Here is a 27,440-nt window from a genome sequence, read left to right as displayed (position 1 = left end):
TATAAATGAAATGTAAAACGCCTCAACCCCAACCTTTCCACCCTCTTAGGTTACTATTGTTAACTGGATGTTTAGCTATTTAAACTTGTTTGCTACCCGTATTCGTTAATATAGTTTCTAATGAAAGATCATACTACACATACTGGTCTGTCACTTGCTTTTTAATTGCTTATGCTGCCTTGAATATATGTGTTATTGCTATTTGATGACTTAGGCTCTTGATTGCCTTACACGCATCTCACCATTTTCTGTCTTCTCTATCCAAGTGACGCATCAATTAGAACATTGCAATTTATGATTGAAACTAGTAGGAGAGACTAGAACTGGAGATACCGATGCCTTCAGTATACCAAAAGAAGCAGTGAAATCCGTTAGGGTGAAAGTGTAAGGGAAGGACTGTAAGGTTCATTCCAAGCTCTGAGGTCATCAGGTTTGCAAATGAGTAAAGAAGACTCAGAACAAGGGATTTAGAAATCATGATATGTCGGCCGGGCGCGGTGGCTCACGCCTGTAATCCCAGCACTTTGGGAGGCCGAGGTGGGCGGATCACGAGGTCAGGAGATCGAGACCATCCTGGCTAACACGGTGAAACCCCGTCTCTACTAAAAATGCAAAAAAATTAGCCAAACGTGGTGGCGGGCACCTGTAGTCCCAGCTACTCAGGAGGCTGAGGCAGGAGAATGGCATGAACCCGGGAGGCGGAGCTTACAGTGAGCCGAGATAGCGCCACTGCACTCCAGCCTGGGCGAAAGAGCGAGACTCCGCCTCAAAAAAAAAAAAGTCATGATGTGTCTCCACTTTAATGTTTCATCGTGTTGTTCCTCATTATTAGTCTCTGTACAGCATTTTTTGTTTTTGTTGTTAATGGCATCAGTGGCACAAGACAGAAATGTCAGTGTCATTCATGATACTTATATCTTTCTTATCACCCATATTGAGGATATCACCATATGGCACCTATTTTTCCACTAGTGTATGCAGTTGTTCCTCTCTATCCGTGGGGAATTGGTTCCAGGACTCCTCACAGACAACAAAATCTGTAGATACTCAAGTCCCTTATGAAAAATGATGTAGTGCAGTTTGTGTGTAACTTACACACATCCTGCTGTGTGCCTTAAATCATTTCTACATCACTTATAATACCTAATACGATGTTAATGCTACGTGAGTACTTGTTTTACTGTATTGTTTAGGGAATAATGACAAGAACAAAGGGCTGTAACAGACTCAGCCATTCATTTTTTTCCCCTGTATATTTTCTGTGTGTAGTTGGTTGAATCCATGGATGCCAAACCCACAGATACAGAGAGCTGAGTGTGTGTCAAGTTTGCTCACTCTCTTACCTCCCATGATCACAAGTTACAGTCATCTTGAACCCAGACTACAATAATAGCTTTCACACTGGTCTTCCTACATCTGTTCTTGCCTCACTTCAGTACATTCTCCACATTGCATTGAGTAGTATGATCTTTCAGTTACTTTACCTTTCTCCTTAGAATACTTTTCATGTCTTCCCATCTTCTGAAGTTCAAAGTTTCTAATACAGCATATAAAATCCTAAATGATTTGGCTTTCTTTTCCTTGCCACTTTATCTTGTGTCATTGCCCCGTTTAGTCTTCTTTGGCCCTGTGATTCTCAAAGTGTGTTTTATAGACCCCCAAAGAGTTCCTGAGATTATTAAGGGGATCTATATGGTCATAACTATTTTGATGATAGTAGAATGATGTTATTTGTCTTTTTGATTTCATTGACATTTTTATCGATTTTGAAAAAGCATGGTGTTATTCACTGTGCACTTGTAATAAAAATGTCAGTTTCATTTTAAAATGCCCTTGATGTTGCAGTAAAAATTATTAATTTTATTAAAATTTTAACCCATGAATACACATCTTTTATTCTGAGATGAATGATACATATGCATAGTGTACTTCTGTGGCGTGCCAAAGTACCATACTTGTTTCAGGGAAATGTGCAGTTGAGTTACAAGCTGAACTACTTGCTTGTTTCTTGGAATACCATTTTTATTTGCAGTAATGACTGACAGACAAACTACGCTCATTTACACTGCGTTATTTGACAGTTGTTTTTTGAAAAGTGAATGAGAAACATCTCCCATAGTGAGCTTGATAGCTTCCCAGTATGTAGACTTTTCTCATGGAATCTGATATTAGAGAGTGTAATTTTCCAATACTGGATAATGAAATGTGTCAACATTTGGAATATTTGTATACAGTGATGAACCAATATTTTCCAAATGATCAATGCATGATGTTTCACCATTATGCATGGGTAAAGTTCTTTAAAAGTATAAGATATATCAGTTGATCTTAATGTAACAGAGTTTGAGATGTTCATTGGTAAGATTTCAGATACCACATTGTAACCTTTAAGAAATTACCACTTGTCAAGTTTTTGAATATGCAAGTATTTTAAAATATTCTTTTTCCAACTACGTATTTGTGTTGGGCCAGATTTTTTCACTTACTTCTACTGAAACAACATATTATAACACGTCGAATACAGAGGCAGGTAGGAGAATCCAAGTATCCTCTGATACTTCACATTTTAAAGAGATTTTTAAATAGGTAAAACATTGTCACTTTTTCCATTAAATTATTTTTGCTTCAGAAAACAGTTTTCATCAAATTATGCTATTTTAACATTTAATGTGTTTATTATTAAATGAATTAATATTTAAATTTCACACCTTAAAATTTCTACTATGGTAAATACCAGTAAAACAATGGAAACAAAAGCTCTTCAGGGTGCTTAATATTTTAAAGATACGTAGAGGGATCTTAGAATTGAGAACTGTTCCTCTAGCCATACTGTTCTTTCAATTCCTTAAATGTGCCATGTTACTTTGCTGTGGGGTTTTCACTCATGTTCTTACTGCATGGCTTTTCTCCCACTTCAAGGGAGCAAATGTATGAAACTCTCTTATTCTTCCCATAAATCCCCTCATTTCGTCAGAGAAGCATTTTATTATCCCATGACTTAGGACTGATTGCCCCTTGACTTACTAGTCCTTTAAATTTCTCTTAAGTAAAACCTTGCAGCTTAAAAAAAAGTTAGGTTAATTCCTAATAACCACTAACATAGAATATAGTCTTCATGAGGACTGGGACTTACCTTTTATTCTTCTGTCTCCCAATTCTTGTATTGAGTAAGTGTGCAATAAGCATTTTTTGGAAGATGTGTCAGGCCCTATGCTGACCCCCAATAGGACATTGGAAAACAAGGTTATGACAGTTTATTCTTGTATTTGATAGTCCTTCAGCTGTTAATGACAGTTTTTATATCTCCCCATTCTTTTCATCTGTGAATTCTGTTTTGCTTTGTGATTTAAATAATTCTGTTTAAATGAGTGCTAATTCAAAAAAAAAAATTGGAAAGTAGTGAATATAATCCTTGCCTTCCCAAACTACATACACAGTCCCTGTGAATTCATTTGTGTTCTTCCCTCTAGTCTTCTTGCTGTGGTTTTATTGGTCATATAGTTGTGGCTACATGGTTTTTTCTTTTAAAAACTACTTATGCTAGCTTAAACTATTTTTATGACTATGAAGTAGTGTGCCTCATTCTATAAAAATGATAATATGAACAAAATACAAGAGACAATGTGTAGATAAATCTTGTTAATATTTTGAAATGTTCATCCTTTGTTTTGTGTCTTATATTTATGCAGTTGACATCTTAGAATGTATTCTGATTTTACATATAGCCAACAGATTAGGTGATAGCTAATGTGAGTAGCTGATTTACTACTTTTTTCACCCCATTTGAGATTGAAATCAGTTGTTACTAAATGTAAGTTTCATGTTACAGGAAACTACCACTCATGTTTCTGTTAATTTGAAGAGCTACTAAGTTGCTTTTATCCAAATCTGCTTTTGTAGCAGGGAAACTGGTGCCTGCTGTTTTGTCAGTTTTCTTAATACCATGCCCATGATTCAAGCACTGTATAAGAGTTGTGTATTTATATGTTCTAATTAAAATTGAAGTTGCAGCTATAATTATTGTTATGACTATTGCTTTTTAAAAATTATCTTCACGTATTATAAAACTTATCTTTTGCCATTAGGAAATGGAAAGGTCAGTAGTTGCACAGCTGCTGAGGGTAGTTTCACATCTCTCACTGGACTTTTGGAAGTTGAACCTCTGCACTTTACTTGTGTGTCAACTAGTGATGGAACCAGAATAGAAAGGGATGATGCAAGTACGTTTACTGGTATATACCTTCTTTTATTATATACTTTATGCAGTAATAAAGTGATATTTATATATTTAAACATTAGTTCTAATTATGTAATTTTCATTGCTGTTACGTTAAGTGGAAATTTATTTGTGGGAGGGACATTTGGGGGAAATATAAATCGTTTTATATTCTTTCCTAAGTCAATTCACAGGGTTTTTTCCCCCTGTACCCACTTAGAACACTGTCTTAAATCATTCTGTTTTTATGTGTATGCACTTTCAGAAATTTTTTAATTTGAAAAATATCAATTATGGTGGATATGGAAGAGTAAAAATAGACTACATGTTTCTACTACTGAGTGATGTTTTTGAGAAGGTTGAGATGAGTAAAGAGGGCATACTGTTTTTCGAACTAGTTTAAAACAACCTTGAATATGTGAGGAACTATTTGGGTTTGTTGAATATGTGATGTTCTTGGTGTGTTAAATACCTTCACTTAAAAATTAAGTTTTTGACCATCAATCAGTGGAAACTTGTTTATTTTCTTTCTTGTTTTCTGTGATTTTTTTTCCTTCTCACATAGGAAGATTGGTATTTATTTACAGTTACTTCTATTGCAGCATAAATAATAGAAGTCTTTCAATTAAGATTGGTTTATGATTTTATATCTGTATTAGTCACTGAAGGGTTTGAATATTGTCTTAATGTGATTCTTCTGTTGATGGTTTTGTGTAATTGGGTACCATCTTAGTCTCCTCAACAGTTTAACAAAAAGCAAAAACGGTTTGCTAGAGAAGTCGTGAGAAATTTAATCTTAGCTGGTTCCAGAATAGCAAGAGGTTTTGAAAGGAATTTATCAGTTCTTTATTTGAGTGTCTTTTTGTTAGGAATTGCCTTATATATCCAATTGTGGAGGTAGCTACTAAGTGAAATTCACAGTTTATGTAGTGAATATGAGCTTTTTAGATAAAAACCTAATATTTCCTTTATATGGTGATTCTAGAAAGGTCAAAATTAGTTTGTATTTGTTTTCTTGGACTATATAGTCATTTTGTAGAAACTTTTACATTTACACTAGAATAGAAACATGCCATGACAAAAAGTTTGAACTTGCAGAAAATTATTTTATTATAAATCAGGACCTTTCGTGGAACTGTATTGAAATTAATTATCCTGGGCCTGGCGCGTGGCTCATGCCTATAATCCCAGCACTTTGGGAGGCCGAGGCGGGCGGGATCGAGACCATTCTGGCTAACACAGTGAAACTCCGTCTCTACTAAAAAATACAAAAAAAATTAGCTGGGCATGGTGGTGGTGCCTGTAGTCCCAGCTACTCAAGAGGCTGAGGCAGGAGAATGGCGTGAACCTGGGAGGCGGAGCTTGCAGTGAGCTGAGATCGTGCCACTGCATTCCAGCCTGGGCAAACAGCAAGACTCTGTCTCACAAAAAAAAAAAAAAAAAAAAAAAAATTAAGTATCCTGGTTTGAGACAAGCCTGGTCAACATGGCGAAACCCTGTCTTTACTAAAAACACAAAAAGTATGGCTGGGTGTGGTGGCAGGCGCCTGTAGTCCCAGCTACTTGGGAGGCTGAGGTACGAGAATTGCTTGAACCTGGGAGGCGGAGGTTGCAGTCAGCTGAGATTGTGCCACTGCACTCTAGCCTGGGTGACAGAGTGAGACTCTGTCTCAAAAAGAAAAAGAAAGTAAGTATCCTGGATTTTTATTTTATTTTACAAAAATTCATGTGTTTGCAAAAGGCACATAATTTTTAAAAGATAAAAGGTTAGGTTTGAAAAAGTTTTTATCCACACTCGCCACCCATTTTTCCCCCTGCAAAGCAAGCAATGGAACCAGTTTCTTGTCTTTACAGGGGTAGTCTATGTATATATATGCCATCACCTCTTTATTTCACCCAAAATGAAACTGCCTAAAGAGAGATTTTTATTAAATGTTGAGGCAGAGTGCTGACTAGTGATTATAAGGAGCTGAAAGATGATTGTAGTCTCTGAATCCTGTTTACTTTTTTGAAACATGTTAATATTAATATAATACCTATGCAGAAAAGTGCAGAAAATAATCGCATAGCTCGGCAGTTTATCATGATATACATTGTCTGTGTGATGACCAATAAGTAAAGAAAGAACATTTCCAGCACCCCAAAAGGTGTCTTCGTGACCACTTCCATTTGTTTCTTCCTCATTTTCTCCAGAAGCTAAACATCATCCTTTTAGAGTAGTTACTTCTTGGTTTTTGTTTATTTCTTTGAATAACCACTTAATGATACATTCTTGAACAGTGGTTGAGTAAGGTCTGTATAACATAGAATTGCACATGTATGTATATTTGGTTTGCCGTCTTTTTAATCCTATGATTATGACATTAATCTATATCATTGCATATAGACAGTCGGTTCTTTTTCATTGCTGTTTAGGATTCTGTTGTCCGAATACAACAAAATTTATGTATCCACTATTGGTTTGTATACTGCTGATAGACATTTGAGTTGTTTCATTGTGGAGCTAATAGTACTGATGGATATACTTTTGTCTTGAATATGAATGTGGAAGTTGATTCACTGCTTCATAGGGTATTCATATATTCAACTTCAGTAAGTAAGTAATCTTTTTGCTACTGGTTCCTATTTAAATACTGTGGAGTCAAATACTCAAGAGTATTGATCTTGCAAATTTGTTGAGAATTGTAGAGGGTCAAATTCTATAAATATTCCATCCATACTTAATAATGTTAACTCTGCACTTGTTGGTGAAGTGTACTCTATATATCCTTTTGGTCAAGTTTGCTAGTTGTGTTCTTCAAATTCTCTATTTTTATTGGTTATTTTACCTGTTTGTTTTTTAGTTAATGAGGCCAGTATGTTAAAAAATGGTAGATTTCTTTATTTTTTGTCATCAGTTTTTATACACTTTGAGACCAACATATACATTTAGAATGGTTGTGTCTTTCTTGGGAATTCTTCGATCATTATGAATTATCTTTTATTATTATTTTTTTGAGTTGGGGTCTTGCTATGTTGCCCAGGCTGGTCTTGGGCTCGAATGTCCCTCCTGCCCCTGTCTCGCAAGTACCTGGGATTGCAGGCACACACCACTGCACCTGGCATTAGTTATCTTTTTATCTTTAAGTTTGCTATTTCTCCGAGGATTTACCTCGTCTGATGTTTACTTAGCTAACACCAGCCTTCTTTGGCTGCTATTTGTATGGTATATATTTTTCCATCTTTTTACTTTCAACTTTTCAGTGTTTCCTTATGTTTTAGATATGCGTTTTATAAGTGGCATGTAGTTGCATTTATTAAAAATCCAGCCTGACATTTTTGTCTTTCAATGGAAGAATTTAATTCAGTTACATTTAATGTGATTAGTGATATATTCCTGTTTAAGTCTGCCATGATTTTTTATATGTACTATTCTATTTCTCATTGTCCTGATGGTTGGTTACATGCTTCTTCTTCCTCCTTTTCTGTTTTTAGGGCTGATTATATTTTTTATTGGTCAATTTTTCCATTTTTTTCTTGAACCGTTCTTTTAGTAATTATATCATTGAGATCACAGTATGTACTCTGATTCCAGAAGTATATATTTTTTCCCATAATACGTTATTAATTATCATAATCCAGAGTATATAGTCTGGATTCCAGAAGTATATATGAATTCCCATGATACATTATTATAATTTTTTATATTCAGTATTCACTTGGATTTACCTCATAATTCCATTTTCATTGATTTTTATTCCTTTGTCTTTGAGCTTTTATCTGGTATGATTTTTCTTAGGTCTGAAAAATACTCTTAAGATCTCTTTTTGTACTTATCTACTGATGACACATTCGATTAGGTTTTTTGGGAAAAAGTTCAAAGTTTTATGAATAATCAAATGAACAAACAACATAGCCATTATCCAAATTCCAATATCATTGTAATTTTTTCACATTTGTCTATTCTTTTTTTCTTTGCCAAAATACTTCAAAACAGATCTAATATCTGATAATTACCTAAATTAATTATAATTTATTGTGAAACCAGTGTTGTTGTAATCAATTAAATTAACAATCAGTTTTGTGGTGTCATCTGATTTTCAGTACATGATTAAACTTAATATAATATAGAATTCTATAGGGATTCTAAGTTACTATTTTTACTAGCGATTTAAAGGTAATCTTTCCTTGTCTTTTAGCTTAGTTTGTGTTTGTTAGAAGTCATCTGTCAGTCTTATTATTGCTTTTTAAAGGTCATTTCTCAAACTTTCTGAGATTGCCCTTTTGCCCTTTTTTTGCTTTCAGAATTTTTCTGTGATGTTCCTACATGTGGTTTCATTTGTGTTTATTCCGCTTCAGATTGATAGGACTTCCTGAATCTTTAGTTGATAGCTTCCTGAAGTTTTAGCTGATATCTTTCACAGCTTTAGGGAAATAGCCAGTTAACTCTTCAAATATTGCTTCTGCTCTATTTTGTCTCCTGTCTTTTTGAGTCTCCATTTTTATATATGTTGTATGTCATCATCATAACTGATAGAATTTTCAATTGTTCTATCTCTCCTTAGTTAATTATGGATATTTTCTTCTAATCCATCTTTTTTTTTATACTTGTTCTATCTTCTGCTATCTAATCATTTATGGGAAAACTACTCTGCTCCCACTTTACTGCAATGTTGCCTCTGTAGTAAGTATCTCATATATATATGGGTCTGTTTCTGTTTCATTGGTCATTTATTTGGCCTTTTGTTAATACTCTATTGCCTCTTTTTTTTTTTTTTTTTTTTTTTTTCTTGATATAGAGTGAGACGCTCTGTAGCCCAGGCTGAAGTGCAGTGGCTCAATCTTGGCTCACTGTAGCCTCACCTCCTGGGCTCAAGTGATTCTCCCACCTCAACCTCCTGATAGTTGGGATTATAGACATGCGCCACCATCAGTGAATTTTTTTATGTTTAGCATAAATGAGGTTTTGCCATGTTGGCTCAGCTGGTCTTGAACTCCTGATTTCAAGTGATTTGCCCGCCTTGGCCTCCCAAAATGCTGGGATTACAAGCATGAGCCACCGTGCCCAGCCTCTGTTGTCTTAGTGTAACTTTATGTTAAGTGTTTATATCTGATAGTAAAAATCTACCAACGTTCTTTTTAGGTAGGTTTTAAAAATTGATTTTCTAATTTTTTTTTTTAAATTAAACTCAACAATGTTATGCAGTTATCACCACTATCTAATTCTAGAACATTTCCATCACTACAGAAAGAAACCCTTCATCCATTAGCGTTTTCTCCCATTCTCCCCAAACCCTTCCAGTCACCTGGCAACCAGTAGATTGGAGTTACATCCATTTAGCCTGTATCAGTACATTACTCCTTTTTCTGGCTGAATATTCCATTTTGTTTAGGCATTCATCTATGGGTGAAGATTTCGGTGATTTCTTCTTTTTGGCTGTTATGTCTAATGCTGCTGTGAACATGTTTCTATAGGTTTTTGGTTTTTTTTTTTTTTGGGTCAATGTGTGTTTTCAGTTCTCTTGGGTATGTACCTACGATTACAGCCTACAAATATTCTTTTTCTTAAAGATTGTTGTTGCTATTCTAGGTCTTTTGTATTTCTGTTTGAATTTTAGACTTCGTTTGTCAATTTCTACACAAAATACTTGTTTTAAAAATTTAGGGCCTATATGTAAATCAGTTTAGGAGAATTGGCATCTTAATATTGACCTTTTAAATGCATTAACACGTGTGTGTGTGTGTGTGTTTCTGTCCCCTTAAATCCAGAATACACACTGGCGGTATATATTCTATAATATATTTAGGTCTTTGATTTCTCTTGGTTATGCTTTGTGGTTTTCAACATAGTTTTACATTTTTTTTTTTTAGATTCTTAGTTATATATTTAATTGTTATGTTGTTCTAAGTGATCTTCCTCTTAATCTTACATTCCATTCATTTGGTATTTGTGTATAAAACTATAATTGATTTGTATATATTACTGTCACATCTGGTGACAGTGCTATATTATTAATTTTAAAAGTAGTTTATAGATAGTTTGCAGTTTCTTGGAGAATTTTTAATATGTTGCAATCATGTTGTCTATTAATAGTTTTACTTTTTTCTTTCTTATCATTTATTGTTGTTTTTTCCTTGTGTTATTTTGTGCTTCCTAGGTCTTCCTATATGTTGTTGAATAGAAATGGTAATAGTAGTACTCATCCTGGTCTTGTTCAAATATATATTATATATATATATATATTTTTGAAATGGAGTCTCACTCTGTTGCCAGGCTGGAGTGCAATGGTGTGATCTCGGCTCACTGCAACCTCTGCCTCCCAGGTTCAAGTGATTCTCCTGCCTCAGCCTCCCGAGTAGCTGGGATTACAGGTGCCCACCACCACACCCAGCTAATTTTTGTAGTTTTAGTAGAGATGGGATTTTGCCATGTTGGTCAGGCTGGTCTCTAATTCCTGACCTCAGGTGATCCACCTGTCTTGGCCTCCCAAAGTGCTGGGATTGCAGGCATCAGCCACCGTTCCTGGCCCAGCCCTATATTTTTTTATAACTAGAGTTTTTGAGGCCCTTTGTAGTATAAAAATAGAAAAGGATATTGAAAACTCGGATTGTGCAAAAAATTTCTGATTAGTTCTATAGTATCAGGATGGCTTATTTTTCCTTGGATTGTTTACGTCTTCTGTTTGCTTGTAGTGATTCACTTAGTTTTCCCTGTGTTATTTGGGCATTAGATTTTAAAATCAGTTAAATGTAAATGTTCACAGTATTAAAAACCATATATATTACCCCAAAATACAAGCATGGTATGAATGATTTAGCAAGTCTAACAGTTTCCCCTTGACTGTTAGAATTAATAACTGTCGATTTGGTGTGGAACACTTGAAGGAGTAGATGAATTTTATTTTGGGACTACGCATGTTTTATGAGATGCAGTCCCTCCCCTCCCCTCCCCTCCCCTGCCCTCCCCTCCCCTCCCCTTCCCTCCCCTCCCCTCCCCTGCCCTCCCCTCCCCCACTCCATCACCCTCTCTCACTTCATCACCCAGACGAGTGCAGTGGCAGTATCTGAGCTCACTGCAGCCTACGCCTCCTGAGTTCAAGTGTTTCTCATGCCTCAGCCTCCTGAGTAGCTGGGATTACAGGCTTGTGCCACCATGCCTGGCTAATATGTGTGTGTGTGTGTGTGTTTAGTAGAGACAAGGTCTCACCATGTTGACCAAGCTGGTCTTGAACTACTTACCTCAAGTGATCCACCTACCTCAGCCTCCCAAAGTGTTAGGATTACAGGCGTGAGCCACCATGCCTAGCCAATTGCTCTTTGACCAAGCTTATAATGTTGAATTGGTGTCCACTAAATGAAGGGCACAGTATGACTGCACTGTAATCAGTGGTGGTTTTGTTTTTTTACATAAGGAAATTTAATTATGAGAGGATATGTACAGTTTTTGTTATTGGTATATTATGTATTTTAGCTTATTTTTTAATTTTATTAGAATTCTGGCACAGTATAGCCGTTGTTTGCTTTTAAAAAGATGGGCTGTTAGATTGCCTGGATTTTCTCCTTTATCCATTACCTATGAGCAAATTACTTCCCTCAGCTTTAGTTTCATTATGTAGAAAATGGGATTATTTTAGTACCTCATACGTATAATAATAGCAACAAAAACTTTGCCTAGTTAATACTTAATACTTCTTGCCGAGATTAAATAAGCTGATGTAGCTTCCATGCGTAACACTATGCCCTTCATTGGCTTTGGCTTCACATACGCTTTGGTTCTGATCCTAGTTCTACTACTGTGAGTTTACAGGGTAATTTCTCTGAGCCTTCTTTACTTAATCAGCAAAAAAAAAAAAAAAAAGGGGGGAGGGGGGAATCATGATGCCTGGGCCATAAAGTTGCCCATAAAGTGAATTGTAGTTATTCTTTAAAACAATGCCACATGGTAATACATACTAAATATTTGCTATTCTTATAGCAGTTATCTTTTCCCCCAATGTAACTTTGTAGTAAAGGCCTGTTAGAAATATTTATGCTGTTATTAAACTTGGCAACTTCCTTTTTGTTTTGTGCTGACATATTGGATTAAGTTGTGAAATGAAGTTTTTAATCCCAGCTTTTCCAATATATTTCTCATAAATATTGGAAAACAATGCAGAAAGAATTATTTATAATGTTGTTTGAATAACAATGAAATGGAAAATCAAAGAAATCTCTTGTAGGATTTCATGGAACCTTTATTACTGATAATGTTCGTGGGTAAGAAGTGTGTGCTACCATGGAATACTATGCAGCCATAAGAAATGATGAGTTCATGTCCTTTGTAGGGACATGGATGAAATTGGAAATCATCATTCTCAGTAAACTATCGCAAGAACAAAAAACCAAACACCGCATATTCTCACTCATAGGTGGGAATTGAACAATGAGAACACATGGACACAGGAAGGGGAACATCACACTTCGGGGACTGTTGTGGGGTGGGGGGAGGGGGGAGGGATAGCATTGGGAGATATACCTAATGCTAGATGACGAGTTGGTGGGTGCAGTGCACCAGCATGGCACATGTATACATATGTAACTTACTGCACATTGGGCACATGTACCATAAAACCTAAAGTATAATAACAATAATAATAATAATAATTATAATAATAATTACAATAAAAGAAAAAAAAAAAAAAAAAAAAAAAAAAAAAAAAAAAAAGAAGTACATACTGGGTAGACTCAGAGCCTGACTGAGAAGGTGGTGACTCTTGAGATTGAGGTTAAGGATACAACTGACTCCCTACAACTTCAACAGTCACCCCAATTATTCTTCAGTAGCACCCACCTCAAACATTCAAGGATAATAACACAGTGGTTAAGAGCACAGACTCTGAAATCAGAATAAAATCAATCTTGGCTACTTGTTAAAAAAAAAAAAAAAAGAAGTGTGTGCTAGTTTTACTGTGTGTGGGATATGCCTCTCTCCATTTTGGTGTTCTGGGGTCCTTTTGGTAGGTGAAGTGGGGTGTGTTATTGCAGTAAGAAAACTTAGTAAAGCAGATTTATTTCTTATTCTCAAATTGTGTAATAAGATTACTTTCATTTTTAATGATCACTTTACTATAACAAAAATATTTGCAAACTCAAAAGTATACTGTCTCTGATTTTTCTTTGCTTTAAGAAGTCATTCCTCATTGCTGGGCTGGGCGTGGTGGCTCACACCTGTAATCCTAGCCTTTGGGAGGCCAAGGCTAGTGGATCACTTGAGGCCAGGAGTTCCAGACCAGCCTGGCCAATATGGCGAGACCCCATCTCTACTAAACATACAAAAATTAACCAAGCATGGTGGTGCACGCCTCTAATCCCAGCTACTCAGGAGGCTGAGGCACAAGAATCTCTTGAACTCAGAGGTGGAGGTTGCAGTGAACCAAGATCACGCCACTGCACTCCAGCCTGAGTGACGTAGTGAGACCCTGTCTCAAAAAAAAAAAAAAAGTCATTCCTGTATTTCCTAGATCTTGAGTGATAGTATTATCAATATACTTTATTTTACCATTAACGTTTCCTTATTTATACTTTCCAGATTTCTTTTTTAGAATGAAAATTAACTATAGTTCTAGCATCAAAATAGTGCCAAACTATTTGAACATGTTTTCTCTTTAACCTTTTCTTCATCCTGGTGTTTTTTGTTTTTGTTTTTACCCCTTGTCTTATGCCAGTGAGTTCCTTCGGGGTTACTCCTGCAGTAGGTGGACTATCATCTGGGACAGTTGGGGAAGCCTCGACAGCCCTGAGTTCAGCAGCCCAGGTAGCTTTGCAGTCTCTCTCTCATGCAATGGCTTCAGCCGAGCAACAGCTACAGGTGCTGCAAGAGAAACAGCAGCAGCTTTTGAAGCTTCAGCAACAGGTTGGAGACTATTTGGCTCTTTGTTCATGCTGTCTCTAAACTTCAAAAGCTGAAAAAGTACTTTAAAAATGACCATTGTTTTCATAAAGAAACGTAGGTTGACTGATCTGAGCTAATCATTTTCAACAAAAATTGAGGTAAAGTCTTTGTGATATTTGAATTGGTTAAAATTGTATGAATACATCTTATTTGATACAAATTTGAGGGAATATGATTGATATTTTTTGTGCAATCTTGAAGTAAATCCATTCTCTAAACACTCGATCAAAGAATATCCAGTAAATAGTAACTAGTAACTAGTACAGTTACTAGTTACTATTTATATGGAGTATAGTTCCTAAAACAAAAATTTATAGAACAGTTAAATTAATGTGACTTAAAATTCACTAATAATGACAGATGCTTCATAAATTTTATTGTGGCCTAAATTAGGGGTCTCCAATCCCTGGGCCATGGACCAGTACCAATAAATAGCCTTTTAGGAACTGGGCCGCACAGCAAGATGTGAGCGGTGGGCAAGCAAGCACCACCTGAGCTCCATCTCCTTTTAGATCAGCAGGGGCATTTGATTCTCATAGGAGCATGAACATTATTGTGAACTGTGTGTGTGAGGGATCTAGGTTGCATGTTCCTTATGAGAGTCTAATGCCTGATGATCTGAGGTGGAACAGTTTCATCCCAAAACCAGTCCCCTGCACCTCTGCCACATCTCCCCGCATCTGTGGAAAAAGTGTCTTCCATGAAACTGGTCCCTGGTCTCAAAAAGGTTGAGGACCGCTGGTTTAAATGAAATCTTTGGCAATTCCAGGTGACAAATCGTATTACATTAGTCAACATGAGAATTCACCTCCTTATAATATTTTGTTTTGAGCAGATATTCCTTATTTACATTAATTGTTCTGCTTCCTTTTCACCACTACCTTGAAAGAGTCCTAGTTCCCAAATGCACAGGAAATTTTGTGTTAAACATTTAAAGTGTATATAGCAAAGCAATGATCCATTTATATTGAGTCCAGTTTTGATTTAATTTCATCTTTAAGTATGATCAATTTAATCATGTTTATCTTCATAATATATGCCCATGTGGTATTCTGCCACAATTTAGGTAGGCAGGATTAGTCTATATATGTTGCTTTTACTTCTTTTGCAGAAAGCAAAGCTGGAAGCCAAGTTACATCAGACAACAGCTGCAGCAGCTGCAGCAGCATCAGCAGTAGGTCCTGTTCACAACTCTGTGCCTTCCAACCCAGTGGCTGCCCCTGGATTCTTCATTCATCCATCTGATGTTATTCCACCCACTCCAAAAACAACACCTCTTTTTATGACTCCACCACTCACTCCACCCAATGAAGCAGTTTCCGTTGTGATTAATGCCGAACTTGCACAGCTTTTCCCAGGCTCAGTCATTGATCCCCCAGCAGTCAGTCTTGCTGCACATAACAAAAATTCCAACAAGTCCAGAATGGTAAATTATGTTTTAAATAGGTGTTGGCTTAGATATTTAAAAATATGTTGAAATATACTCTAACTTTAGAAGGCAAAGTTTTTAATACCAACTTGATGTATCAAGTTATTTTCTTTTATAAAATATTACAGTACATACATTAAGAGAAGAAACTTATTAATTTGATATTATGGTTAGTAGTTTTTATAGAACTATAGTAATATCAGTATAAAGTTAGATTTTTTTTTTTTTTTCCTGCTCTAGAATCCACTTGGTTCTGGTCTAGCCCTTGCAATTTCTCATGCTTCACATTTTCTTCAACCTCCGCCTCACCAGTCCATTATTATAGAGCGAATGCATTCAGGTAATCTTTTACTTTCTTAAATTTTTTTTTTTTTTTTTTTTTTGCTTAGTCTGCTGGCGTTTTAAAGACTCATTATTCTTCAGTTTGATTTTTTTTTTTTTGCAAATCGCATTTCCTCTTGGGTAAGTACATTTTATCAAGAATAAGCACTTACATGTTCAAGCTTTGTGCTCACCAGATTGCATAAAGAGTGCTGTTGAGTAGTGGATTTGATCTGTATATGAATCTTGCCTGCTGATATATTATTGACATAAATAATTTATTGTAGTTGGCCAAATCACCATTACACCAGAAATTACACTCAAAATATTCCTAAAACTAGCCTTCTTATAGTGGAACTCTTTCTTGAGAAGAGCAAACAGAACTACTGCTTACTGTAATAACTGGATAAGAATAATAACATATCCTAGGCTCTGAATAGTTTGAATGTTACCTGAGTTTGTCTTCTGCTTATATGCTACAGAACTGAGATTGGGATAGATGCTTTCAATCACAACATATTTGTGAATAAACTGTAGGCAACTTTTCTCTTAAAACAGTTGGTTTTAACTACCACCAACATTTGTGTGCTTTAGCGGCAGTAGAATTCAACAGAATCCTCAGGGAAGTAACATGGTTATAGTATACACTGTAGCATGTATCATTATATGAAGAATTAAATAATATTTGCGTTCTTGCAATGTGGTTGTTTGCTCTTTGTAAGAGGGAGTTTGAAAGCTAAAATAAAAGTCTTACCGTATTTTCTGCCCAACTAATTATTCATTGGTAACAACATAAGTGTTGATGACATTTAGAGTGGAAATTTGTTATTCTGCAGTCTTATGGGAGATGAGCAGTTGTTTACACTGTAGTTTGTTTTTTTATACATAGCAATGACTGTAGTACATAAGCCTCCTGAGGAGGATAACTATATTCTTTCTTTGTTTTTAATAATTTTTCTTTTTAGGGAAGTATTAGTAACTGCCTTGCTTTCTTTTAAACTAGCTCTGTCGAGAATAGCACTATTCCTAGAAGTTTAATTTAGTTGTTTTCCTTCACTATAAAATGTAGCTGGTAAAGTTACTAGCTGACCCACCCCAAAACAATAAAGAAGAAAAAGAATTATGACATTATTAATGATCTGCCTTCTGTTTTATTAATTGAACTTATTCTTGTAATATGGGTGAAATGAGGGATGTAAATCTGCTTTTTCTTTACCTATTTCATCTGGCATTGAGCTGAAGAGACTGGGATACGTCTATACTGGGAAAAAGCATTGTTTGAGATCCATTAGAGGACCTTCCCAAGGCCTTTTTCAGTGATAGTTTGATTATATATGATTGTAGTCCTGCTTTCACTTTGCATCTAAACCCCAATGAATGCAATATGCAACTTCACAGGAAGTTAAGCAGGGCTTAAGGAAACTAAATCAAATAATACTATTTGGTATTTAAATGCATCTAGTTGTGAAATTAAGAAAAAAAGTTGCCAATGGCTGATAGAAGAGCAGATTCATCCATTACAAAATTAACTAATATACTGCATTTGCTGATTTAATTTTTTAAAACTCTGATGTTTTAAAGAAGCTTGTTTGTATAGGGGTTGATTGCCTTAACTGCAACAGTAACAGTCTTACTGTTGTTTTTTTGTTTTGTTTTTTTTTTGTTGTTTTTTAAAGAGACAGGGGTGGCCAGGTGCGGTGGCTCACGCCTGTAATCCCAGCACTTTGGGAGGCCGAGGCGGGTGGATCACGAGGTCAGGAGATTGAGACCATCCTGGCTAACTTGGTGAAACCCTGTCTCTACTAAAACTACAAAAAATTAGCCGGGCATGGCGGGTGGGCGCCTGTAGTCCCAGCTACTTGGGATGCTGAGGCAGGAGAATGGCGTGAACCCAGGAGGCGGAGCTTGCAGTGACCAGAGATTGCGCCACTGCACTCCAGCCTGGGCGACAGAGCGAGACTCCGTCTCAAAAAAAAAAAAAAAAAAAAAAAAAGAGGGGTTTCTCTGTATTGCCCAGTGTGGAGTACAGTGGCTATTCACAGGTGCAGTAGCAGTCTAGTATATTGCAGCCTGGAACTCCTCTGCTCAAGCAATTCTTCTGTCTCAGATCCCCCAGTAGCTGGGACTAGAGGCACCTGCCACTGTGTCCAGCTACTCTTAATTTTCTACTTACGTCTTGGGGTTCAAAACTAACACAACTGGGATTTCAGAAAATTTTTGAATCAATTGACAAGGCCATTTTTACATATTTACTTTTCCTCTTATTTGTAGTTTAGTGAGTTGATTTCATATTTTAAGATGAGTGCTCCAAACTATTTTTGAGTGTATCATTTGGTTAATTGATATATTTTTGGTCAACTGTTTCTTCTTTCTCTCATAGGAGCAAGGAGATTTGTGACCTTGGATTTTGGGAGGCCTATATTGTTGACTGATGTATTGATTCCCACTTGTGGAGACTTGGCCTCTTTGTCAATTGACATTTGGACATTAGGAGAAGAGGTGGATGGAAGGCGGTTGGTAGTGGCAACTGATATAAGCACCCATTCACTAATTCTTCATGACTTAATACCACCTCCCGTGTGCAGATTCATGAAGGTAAAGAACTTTAAGAAAGCAAATTGATATGCCTTCTATGTTTCTGACAAGTTATGAAAAATGAATACGTAATTAAAAAATATAACTATCTCTTTAAATACATTGCTCAGATTTTTATTGTGGCAGATGTGCATATATGTATATTTATAATTTTTCATTTCAGATCACTGTCATTGGACGTTATGGCAGTACAAATGCCAGAGCCAAAATCCCATTAGGATTTTACTATGGTCATACCTATATCTTGCCTTGGGAAAGTGAACTGAAGTTAATGCATGATCCTCTAAAGGGAGAGGGAGAATCTGCAAACCAGCCAGAAATTGACCAGCATTTAGCAATGATGGTTGCTCTACAGGAGGATATACAGTGCAGGTTAGTACAGAGTGCAAATTTTAATCTTATTGAAACTTTGTATTTTATATAATGTCTTGCTTATACTTCTGTCAAGAAATATCTTTTCATAGCTGTACAGATAAGAGCAAGAGGAAGTAGGAGATTAGCACGTTACAATAACTTAATGCATGAAAATATTGTGATTAATTAATGGGCTCCATTTATTAGTACCTATCAAGTGGGTAATTCTTTTTAATGGTTGTATGTTAACAGGTTTAAGAGATTTAATTCTTAGTATTTGTACATGTACATAAAGAGGACATTACAAGAATTATTTTGTTCAATCATTTTTTTTACTTCAGGTATAACTTGGCTTGTCATCGTCTGGAAACTCTTTTGCAAAGTATTGATCTTCCTCCTCTAAACAGTGCTAACAATGCACAGTACTTTTTACGAAAACCAGATAAGGCAGTTGAGGAAGACAGTAGGGTTTTTTCTGCTTATCAAGATTGTATTCAGCTACAGCTTCAACTAAATTTGGCTCATAATGCAGTGCAGAGGCTCAAAGTGGCGCTAGGTGCAAGCCGGAAGATGTTGAGTGAAACATCAAATCCAGAAGATTTAATTCAGACATCTTCCACAGAGCAGTTACGTACTATCATCAGATATTTACTGGACACTTTGCTCAGCCTGCTTCATGCTTCTAATGGTTTGTATTTGGCTTACATATTTTAAAGGCTGGGAATATACTTGATGTGATTTCGCTGCATGTTTTAGGATCTGTGTCAATATTTTCCATTGTAAATTTTGGTATTTTAAAAAATGTCAATATTTATGAAATGTCTCTTTAGGTTAATCCATTTCTCCCTGTTATTTTAAACATTTTTTAAATGAAGTTGTGTGTGTTTTTTTTGGGTTTCTGCTATTGACATGCACATCATTGTGCTACTGGGAAAGTATTAAGTATTGCATAGAAGTTCAACAGTGAAACTTTTCATAAATTGCTAACCTAATATAGAGCTATCATTTTCTAGCCAGGAGGTATTTTTGATCATTACACAAGCTCACACATTCACTGACACAGCCATCTAATACATCCAGCTCCATAGGCAAGAAATGTAATTTACTTAAGTGCTAAATATTTTTGTCTCCAAGTATCTAACAGATTTCTACATACAAGGAGTAAATACATTGCAAAATAAATAGAATATAATTATCTACTGATTACTAGAAAAGAGGAAAGTATATTTAGGCATGCTTATTTTAATATTATACAATACATTTAAATAGGAAAGTTTACTGTTTTCTTTCTTGTAATAGGACACTCTGTTCCTGCAGTTTTGCAGAGCACATTTCATGCCCAGGCCTGTGAAGAGCTCTTTAAACACTTGTGCATCAGTGGAACCCCAAAGATACGGTTACATACTGGTCTTCTGCTTGTTCAACTGTGTGGTGGTGAAAGATGGTGGGGTCAATTTCTTTCTAATGTCCTTCAGGAATTGTACAATTCAGAACAGCTTCTCATCTTTCCACAGGATAGGTAGGTCAGAAAATGTTGGAGGTATTTGTTATTAATGATTTGTACTTTTCACAGTTACTGGTTAGCTTTTGAAATCTTTGAAATGTGGATACTAAGTTGTGAATATGAAGCAGATCTCAGAGTTTGTGAAATGACCAGTGAAGAGCACCAGCACTATGTATCGAAGAAGATAATAAGTGATAATTAGGCTCTACTCTTTAGTTTTCTAATTGAACTTGTGGACTTCATAGATCTGTGTTTATAAGTATTTCTATTAGATTATGTTACTTTGTATGCTAAATGTGTTTGTTTGTGGCTAATAAAGTTCTCTCATTCACTAAGTGCTTGATTTCTTGTTAATAACAATAGTTATTCTAACTACTGTTTTCTAACAGTAGTTAGAAAAAAAACTAATTTTAACTTCATACCTCCAGATACAAATCTTGCTTTCCCAGTCTGAAATATGGTATGTTTTAAGAAAGCAAATATTCTCTCATTACTCTGTTAAATTTCTATGTAAATTATTTTAAAAATTGAATAATCGAATTGATTCTTATTCTTTTCTTTTTTGTTTGTTTTGTTTTTAGGGTCTTCATGTTACTTTCCTGCATTGGTCAAAGATCACTTAGTAATAGTGGAGTATTAGAAAGCTTACTTAATCTCCTGGATAATTTATTGTCACCTCTTCAGCCACAGTTACCCATGCATAGGAGGACAGAAGGTATTAAGAGAAAGCAGTGTTCTTTAGTAAAAACAATATTCCTGTAAATATTGCTTTTATAAAATATCTTCTCTGAAATACTTTAATATTACTTGCAGCACATTTAATATTTTTATGATGTAAGCTTTTAAGAATGAGCAACTCTCATGTGATTGACTGCCGTATAGTTAATACTTTTAAAATTTATTAGCTTTTCATTATTTGAACTTAGTATAGTATGTTTTTCCTGTACTATTATAACTAAAGTCAAACTCCCTTACATAAGTGTAAGCTTTAAGGCACAGTTGTTGTTCCAATCAACAATAATGAGTTTTGTTTGAGCAAATTTTTTTATAGGAATAAAAACATTAGAACACAGTTTAGTGCTATATGAATTATAAGTTGAGAGTTAGATGTTTTATTTCAGTTCCTGTGAATCTAAGAATAGTATCTTATACCTTGCTTTCTAGTTTATATATTCCATTTTGGATTCAGCCTACACTTAATCTGTTCTTATACCTTGAAGTCTTTGTCTTTCATTAAATTTGATATTCTACTCAGTTTCTGGCTGTTGGTGTCTATTTTTTAGACTTATTACATATAAATATTAGTGTTAGTGATGATATGATATGTTTTGGATTTATAGAATGTTTTGTTTCACTTATATTATCAGATCTAATTAGGAATCCTAAAGTCATCTGGATGTTTTTCCTTTACTGTCATCTCTCTCCAGGAGTACTAGATATTCCCATGATCAGTTGGGTTGTTATGCTGGTGTCCAGGTTGCTGGATTATGTGGCAACTGTTGAAGATGAAGCAGCAGCTGCAAAGAAACCTTTGAATGGTAAAGACAGGGAGAGGTTTCTGACAGGTATCAGAAGTTTATAATAATATGTTGGTGGGGATTTTGAGTGACTTCGCAGTTGTTCCAGAACTGGCTATTGGCCTGGAGCTACCAGCTGTATGTAATTTATGGAAAATACAAATGAACTTTACTGCAGTTCTGTTTAAAGATAACATTTATACTTGGTGGACTTTATAGACAGGCTCCTTTGTCTGGACATGACTTTTAGTTTCTAAATACAGCTATGACTTTTGCAAGGTGTCTTCCCTCAGGCTCGTTTAAAGACTTTATAATAGCATGGATATAAATGAGTTATGAAAGGGAAATCAGAGAGTTTTTATTTTTTCTTAGTATGATGTGTCATTTCATTTAGCATTATTGGTATCTACTAATTAACTACAAATGGCCTGTATTTTTAAATACAGAAATTCTCAGATTTTGAGTTGTAAGCTTGCTTTATAGGTTCAAAGCACAGAAAAATTTAAAAATTAAAGGAAATCAACCTGCAAAATTATTTTATTACCCTCTTCCCAGTTAACAAGGCTTTTTATTTTTATTTTTATTTTTCCTCAGAGATTCTTGTTCTGAAAATAAGGGTTTTTAAATAAAGGATTTGAGATACCTGAATCCAGTATGTAAACCATGGAGATATGTAAGCCTACATATGCTTACATATGGCTTACATGTAGTATGTAAGCCATTGAAATACATAAAATTTGGAATTCTGTACATTGTCAGGAACTCAGTATTTTTAAAAGTTCCCTTGAGATGTTATGGTGGAATCAGTTGTTTATAGTGCATATTATGTTTAGGAAGGTGATGGGGAATTCATATATATAAGGAATTTGCTTTATATTGATTTTTAAAAAATAATGTATATCTATGATTAGTTTACTCAGTTGTAGGATATAGAGGTAAGAAATACAATTAACATAAATAAAACTACATTCATATTGAGAAAGTCTTGTCTCGTTCTGTGGCCCAGGTTGAAGTTCAGTGGCACGATCTCAGCTCACTGCAACCCCCACCTCCTGGGTTCACAGGATTCTCCTGTCTCAGCCTCCCAAGTAGCTGGGATTATAGGCGTGTACCACCACGCCCGGCTAATTGTTTTGTATTTTTAGTAGAGACGAGGTTTCACCACGTTGGCCAGGCTGGTCTTGAACTCCTGACCTCAAGTGACCCACCTGCCTTGGCCTCCCAAAGTGCTGGGATTACAGATGTGAGCTACTGTGCCTGGCTGAGAAACAGTCTTGAAAAAAAGAAAAATATAAAATAAACTGTAATGTAATCTTGGAATATAACAGTATTGGGATTATGTTTATTTATACATGTGGATACTATGGAAACATTGGTGGAAGAGTTTTAGGGTTTGAAGAACTTGAACTAAGACTTGATAAATAGGTAGTAAAGAGAGAAAAATGTTTTTAGGATTAGGAAAAGATGTTTTGGGATTGGAGATGGGTAAAGTGTGGTATTGGGCCCAAATTGAATGAAACAGAATAGTCTGGACATATTCCAAAAAAGGAGAGTAAGTATAGGTAGACAGTTATGCGTTCTGAACAATTTAACCTTATTTTGGTAGTTATTAGTTAAATTATTGAGTATCCTTTTTTGTTTCCTGATTAAAAGCATCTGTGTTTGAAATAGGCAATAGTAGTATTTGTTGTTGAAATTGAATGACATCATCAAAGTTGTATAGAGATTAATCTTAATTGTGGAGGAAAATAGCTATTATCTAAATGAAAGATTGGAGACAGAGGGAACTCTGGTTTTAAAATGATTTAGGGTCCACATTAGATAATTAACAGTTATCCAATCTTTATAGAGTCGGATCTTCTAGCAATTTCTTTACAATGTTTTTCTTATTAAAACCGCTTTTCATGATTGGCACATGTATAACTGTGTTGTTTGTTTTCTGGGTAGGAAAGGTACTTTAAAATCACATTTAACAGAATTATTAATACAAGTTTTCCTTCGCCTGTAGGTAATCAGTGGAGTTTTATTAACAATAATCTACACACTCAGAGCTTAAATAGATCTTCTAAAGGCAGCAGTAGCCTTGATAGATTATATTCCAGAAAAATCAGAAAGCAGCTTGTTCATCATAAACAGGTAATTGTCAATATATTAAAAAATTTTTAACGTTTGAGAATATTGTTTTGGAGGTTACATGAGATAGATGTGCCATCAGATGCGAGGTATAACATTTAATGGGCTCTTAGCTTAGGAAAATTATCTAACACTTTTGGAGACTTCAATTTCCTTAATTGTTAAAATGACGACAATATATAGTTTACAGATTTTGTTGATGTTCCTTTAACATTTACTGTTATATATCTCTATTACTACTATTCTAAATGAGGTTGTCATTATCTTTTGCCTAGTCCAAAAACCTCTCTTCCTTTGTTCTGCTTTAATTCAATCCATTTTCCTTCATGTAATTCTCAGTGGCTTTTATTTGACCTTTGGATGAAGGTCAAACTCTTTAACATGGCTTCAGGATATTCATCTTCTGCCCCTCTATATAGCTTCCAGGTTTTAGTTTTGGTTTCTTTTTCCATTTCTTTTTTCTCCTTTTTCGTGTGTGTGTGTGTGTGTGCGTGTGTGTATTTTTTTTTTTTTTTTTTTTGAGACAGGGTCTCATTCTATTACCTAGGTTGGAGTGTAGTGGAACAATCATAGTTCACTGCAGTCTCCAAATTCCTGGGCTCAAGCAGTCCTCCCTCCTTAGCTTTCCGAGTAGCTGGGATTACAGCTGTGTGCCACAGTGCCAGGCTAATTTGTAAATTGTTTCTTGTAGAGATGGAGTCTTGCTTTGTTGACTCCATCAACAAAAAAAAGTCTTGCTTTGTTGATGGAGTCTTGCTCTGGCGATTCTTCTACTTTGGCCTCCCAAAGTGTTGGGATTATAGGTCTGAGCCACTGTGTCTGGCCACAAAATATTTTTATTATTGCTTTAAGATGTAAGAAGATTCTATATGAAAATACTTAGCTCTGGCATGTTATGAAAGCTTTGGGCTTTTCAAATTTATTGTTTTATTTTTTATATTTTAAAACATTTTTGATTTATGGGCCTTTTTTTAAAGGTAGACTTGGCAATAAGTTTTTTGTTTTTCACTTCTAAGTTTTTCAACTATGAGCTAGTTCAATCCTTTGCAGGAAAAATGATGAGAAGCATTTTCCTCAATTAGCTTTTCTTTTTGAGACCTTTAACCAATTTTAGGTAGTAGTAATTTGTATCTTTTAATGTTTATACTCAGTGCATTTAATTAGGATACAAAACAAAACCTAGTGTGTCACTAAGTGAATATTTGTCTGTAAAATATCATTATTTGATTCTTCATTATGAATGACAGTATTGAGACAGTCGGCAAAACTTAAAAGGTGCCCTGAGGGATAATTGGTGGTCAGGTGTCAGTATTACTTCTCTGATTTTGATGGTTGTAACTGTGATTTGTAGAAGGTTTTTATTTCTAGGAATTATAAACGAAAGTAATCAGGGCGATTGGTCATCAGGTTACTAACTTACTGCCAAATGGCTTAGAAAACCAGTTGTATTTGTAGAATAATTAAAACTGGCTGTTTCAGAATAAATTAAAAATGATTTTTTTCTTGATTATGTTTCTTGCATGCGTTAATGGTAGAACTTTGGAAACTATTTTCTGAAAATACTGATTTGTAGAAATTCTCAGTTAATGTTTTAAAAATTTTGTACATGCTAGTTTTAATTTAGGATAGAGTTTTTTTCATCTATGGAGATAACAGCCAAGTGGATTTTTAAAAATAACATTAGTAATTTTTTTTTCCTGATACCAAAAACAGGTGTCAGGCAGGGCTCACTTTGGGAGGCTGAGGTGGGTGGATCAGTTGGCACCAGGAGTTCAAGACCGGCCTGGCCAATGTGGTGGCGTGTGCCTGTAGTCCCAGTTACTCAGGAGGATGAGGCAGGAGAATCACTTAAACCTGGGAGGCAGAGGTTGCAGTGAGCTGAGATCACACCACTAGTCCAGCCTGGGTGACAGCGAGAATGTCTCAAAAAAAAAAAAAAAAAAAAGTGTCAATAGTAGTAATTTAGGAAGTGTTCTCTGAGAAGGAAGACTTAATAAGTTGCTAACTCAATTATTATTCATTTATAATTATGGCTATACCTTTCTAGTACTTTATATTTAAAGTAACTTTCTGTGTACACTGTGTACATTGCTGTATGGAGAACACAGTCAACAGATTGTAGGGTCTTTATGAACAGAGAGTTTTTTCTCTTCTTTGGTCTGTTTGTTCATTGTTGTCGACTGCTGATTGCCGTTGTTTAGGGATGGGGGAGATAGGGTAGGAGGGAAGTGTGGATATAGTTATAAAAGGATATGAGGGAACCTTGTGGTGGAATTGTTTGGTATTGACTGTTGTGGTGGATACATGAACACAATGTAGAAGTGTATCCAACTAAGTCCGTACACAGACAAACACAAATGAGTGCAACTAAAACTGGAGAAATAAGGTTGGCGAATTCTTTCAGTGTCAATACCTTGTGATATTATCCTATAGTTTTTGCAAAATGTCATCATTAGAGAAAATTGGGTAAAGTGTACAAGAGATTTCTGTATTATTTCTTAATTTATTTATATATAGCTTAATTATTTCTTAAGCTACATTGTAGCAAGTAACTACAATGATCTCAATCCAAATTTTAATAAAAAATATAGACATACCAAAATGTGTATTACTCATGAGATTTCCATAAAAACAAAGCTAAGAAATATTAAGCAATAAAATATTTTTCCCATTTATTTAATTAAAAATAAAGTTTTTTCTCTCTAGTAAAAAATATGTGTCGCTCAATTATGTTAGTGGCTTATATAAGAAAGTCTTCAGTTATTTCTTACTCCCATGGGTAAGGGAGATTTTAATGAAAACAGGGAGAGATCTTAAAGTCAGGATTTGAAATGATTTTTTAAAAAATTAGCAGAACAGTTAAAATTATACTACATCTTTCAACATAATGTGCATTCCATTAGTTTGATGTATGAATTCTGTGAGGAGTATAATAATTTTTTTGTTTTTAACGTTGTTAAAGATTAAGTTGTTTATTTGTTTTATAAAGCAACTTAACCTACTAAAAGCAAAGCAGAAGGCATTGGTAGAACAGATGGAAAAAGAAAAAATACAAAGTAACAAAGGATCGTCATATAAACTCCTGGTAGAACAAGCAAAACTAAAGCAGGCCACTTCAAAGGTATGATCTATACTTCTCAATATAGTTATGTCAGAAAAGTCAAGGAGTTATGATCTTTAATTACGATCAAGAAACTTAAATATATATTATTCTGCTTAACAGAGAAGCCAACCTACTCTGGACTTTTTTTTGGTGGGGTAGTTTAACTGAAGGAAATGTATGATAAATGTGGTATTTAAGTATTATTCTAATGTATTACCTTCAATGTGGATTGAGTTCCAGTAAATTGAAGATAAAGGACAGTGGAAAGTATAGTTTTGCTAATGTGGCATTGATAGAGCAGTTTATTTCCATTTTACAATACAAAATTATACAAGATGATTGCAAATATTATTGTATCA

At 35.1% G+C, this 27,440-nt stretch overlaps 1 protein-coding gene across 23 annotated transcripts in view; it reads left to right on the top strand.

The window, feature by feature from the left end:
- BIRC6 (baculoviral IAP repeat containing 6) overlaps positions 1 to 27,440 on the top strand; it is a 258,994-nt gene that overhangs the window by 89,903 nt on the left and 141,651 nt on the right. For 8 of the 23 annotated variants that reach the window (XR_002913821.2, XM_024242163.2, XM_024242159.2 and 5 more), the window contains 12 exons: positions 4,086 to 4,232; positions 13,899 to 14,086; positions 15,237 to 15,551; positions 15,795 to 15,894; positions 18,256 to 18,470; positions 18,634 to 18,842; positions 19,166 to 19,512; positions 20,124 to 20,343; positions 20,910 to 21,043; positions 21,756 to 21,893; positions 23,854 to 23,981; positions 26,968 to 27,099. Coding sequence is in view for 22 of the 23 variants with exons in the window: in XM_024242163.2 (XP_024097931.1) it covers positions 4,086 to 4,232; positions 13,899 to 14,086; positions 15,237 to 15,551; positions 15,795 to 15,894; positions 18,256 to 18,470; positions 18,634 to 18,842; positions 19,166 to 19,512; positions 20,124 to 20,343; positions 20,910 to 21,043; positions 21,756 to 21,893; positions 23,854 to 23,981; positions 26,968 to 27,099 (2,273 nt within the window). In the remaining variant the exon portion in view is untranslated. The remainder of the gene's footprint in view (positions 1 to 4,085; positions 4,233 to 13,898; positions 14,087 to 15,236; positions 15,552 to 15,794; positions 15,895 to 18,255; positions 18,471 to 18,633; positions 18,843 to 19,165; positions 19,513 to 20,123; positions 20,344 to 20,909; positions 21,044 to 21,755; positions 21,894 to 23,853; positions 23,982 to 26,967; positions 27,100 to 27,440) is intronic. The other 15 variants (XM_063713739.1, XM_024242161.2, XM_063713733.1 and 12 more) reach the window with 8 other exon arrangements.

This window comes from Pongo abelii, chromosome 12 (assembly GCF_028885655.2).
Source record: "Pongo abelii isolate AG06213 chromosome 12, NHGRI_mPonAbe1-v2.0_pri, whole genome shotgun sequence".
NCBI lineage: Eukaryota > Metazoa > Chordata > Mammalia > Primates > Hominidae > Pongo > Pongo abelii.
This window is presented reverse-complemented; position numbering and strand designations above follow the sequence as displayed.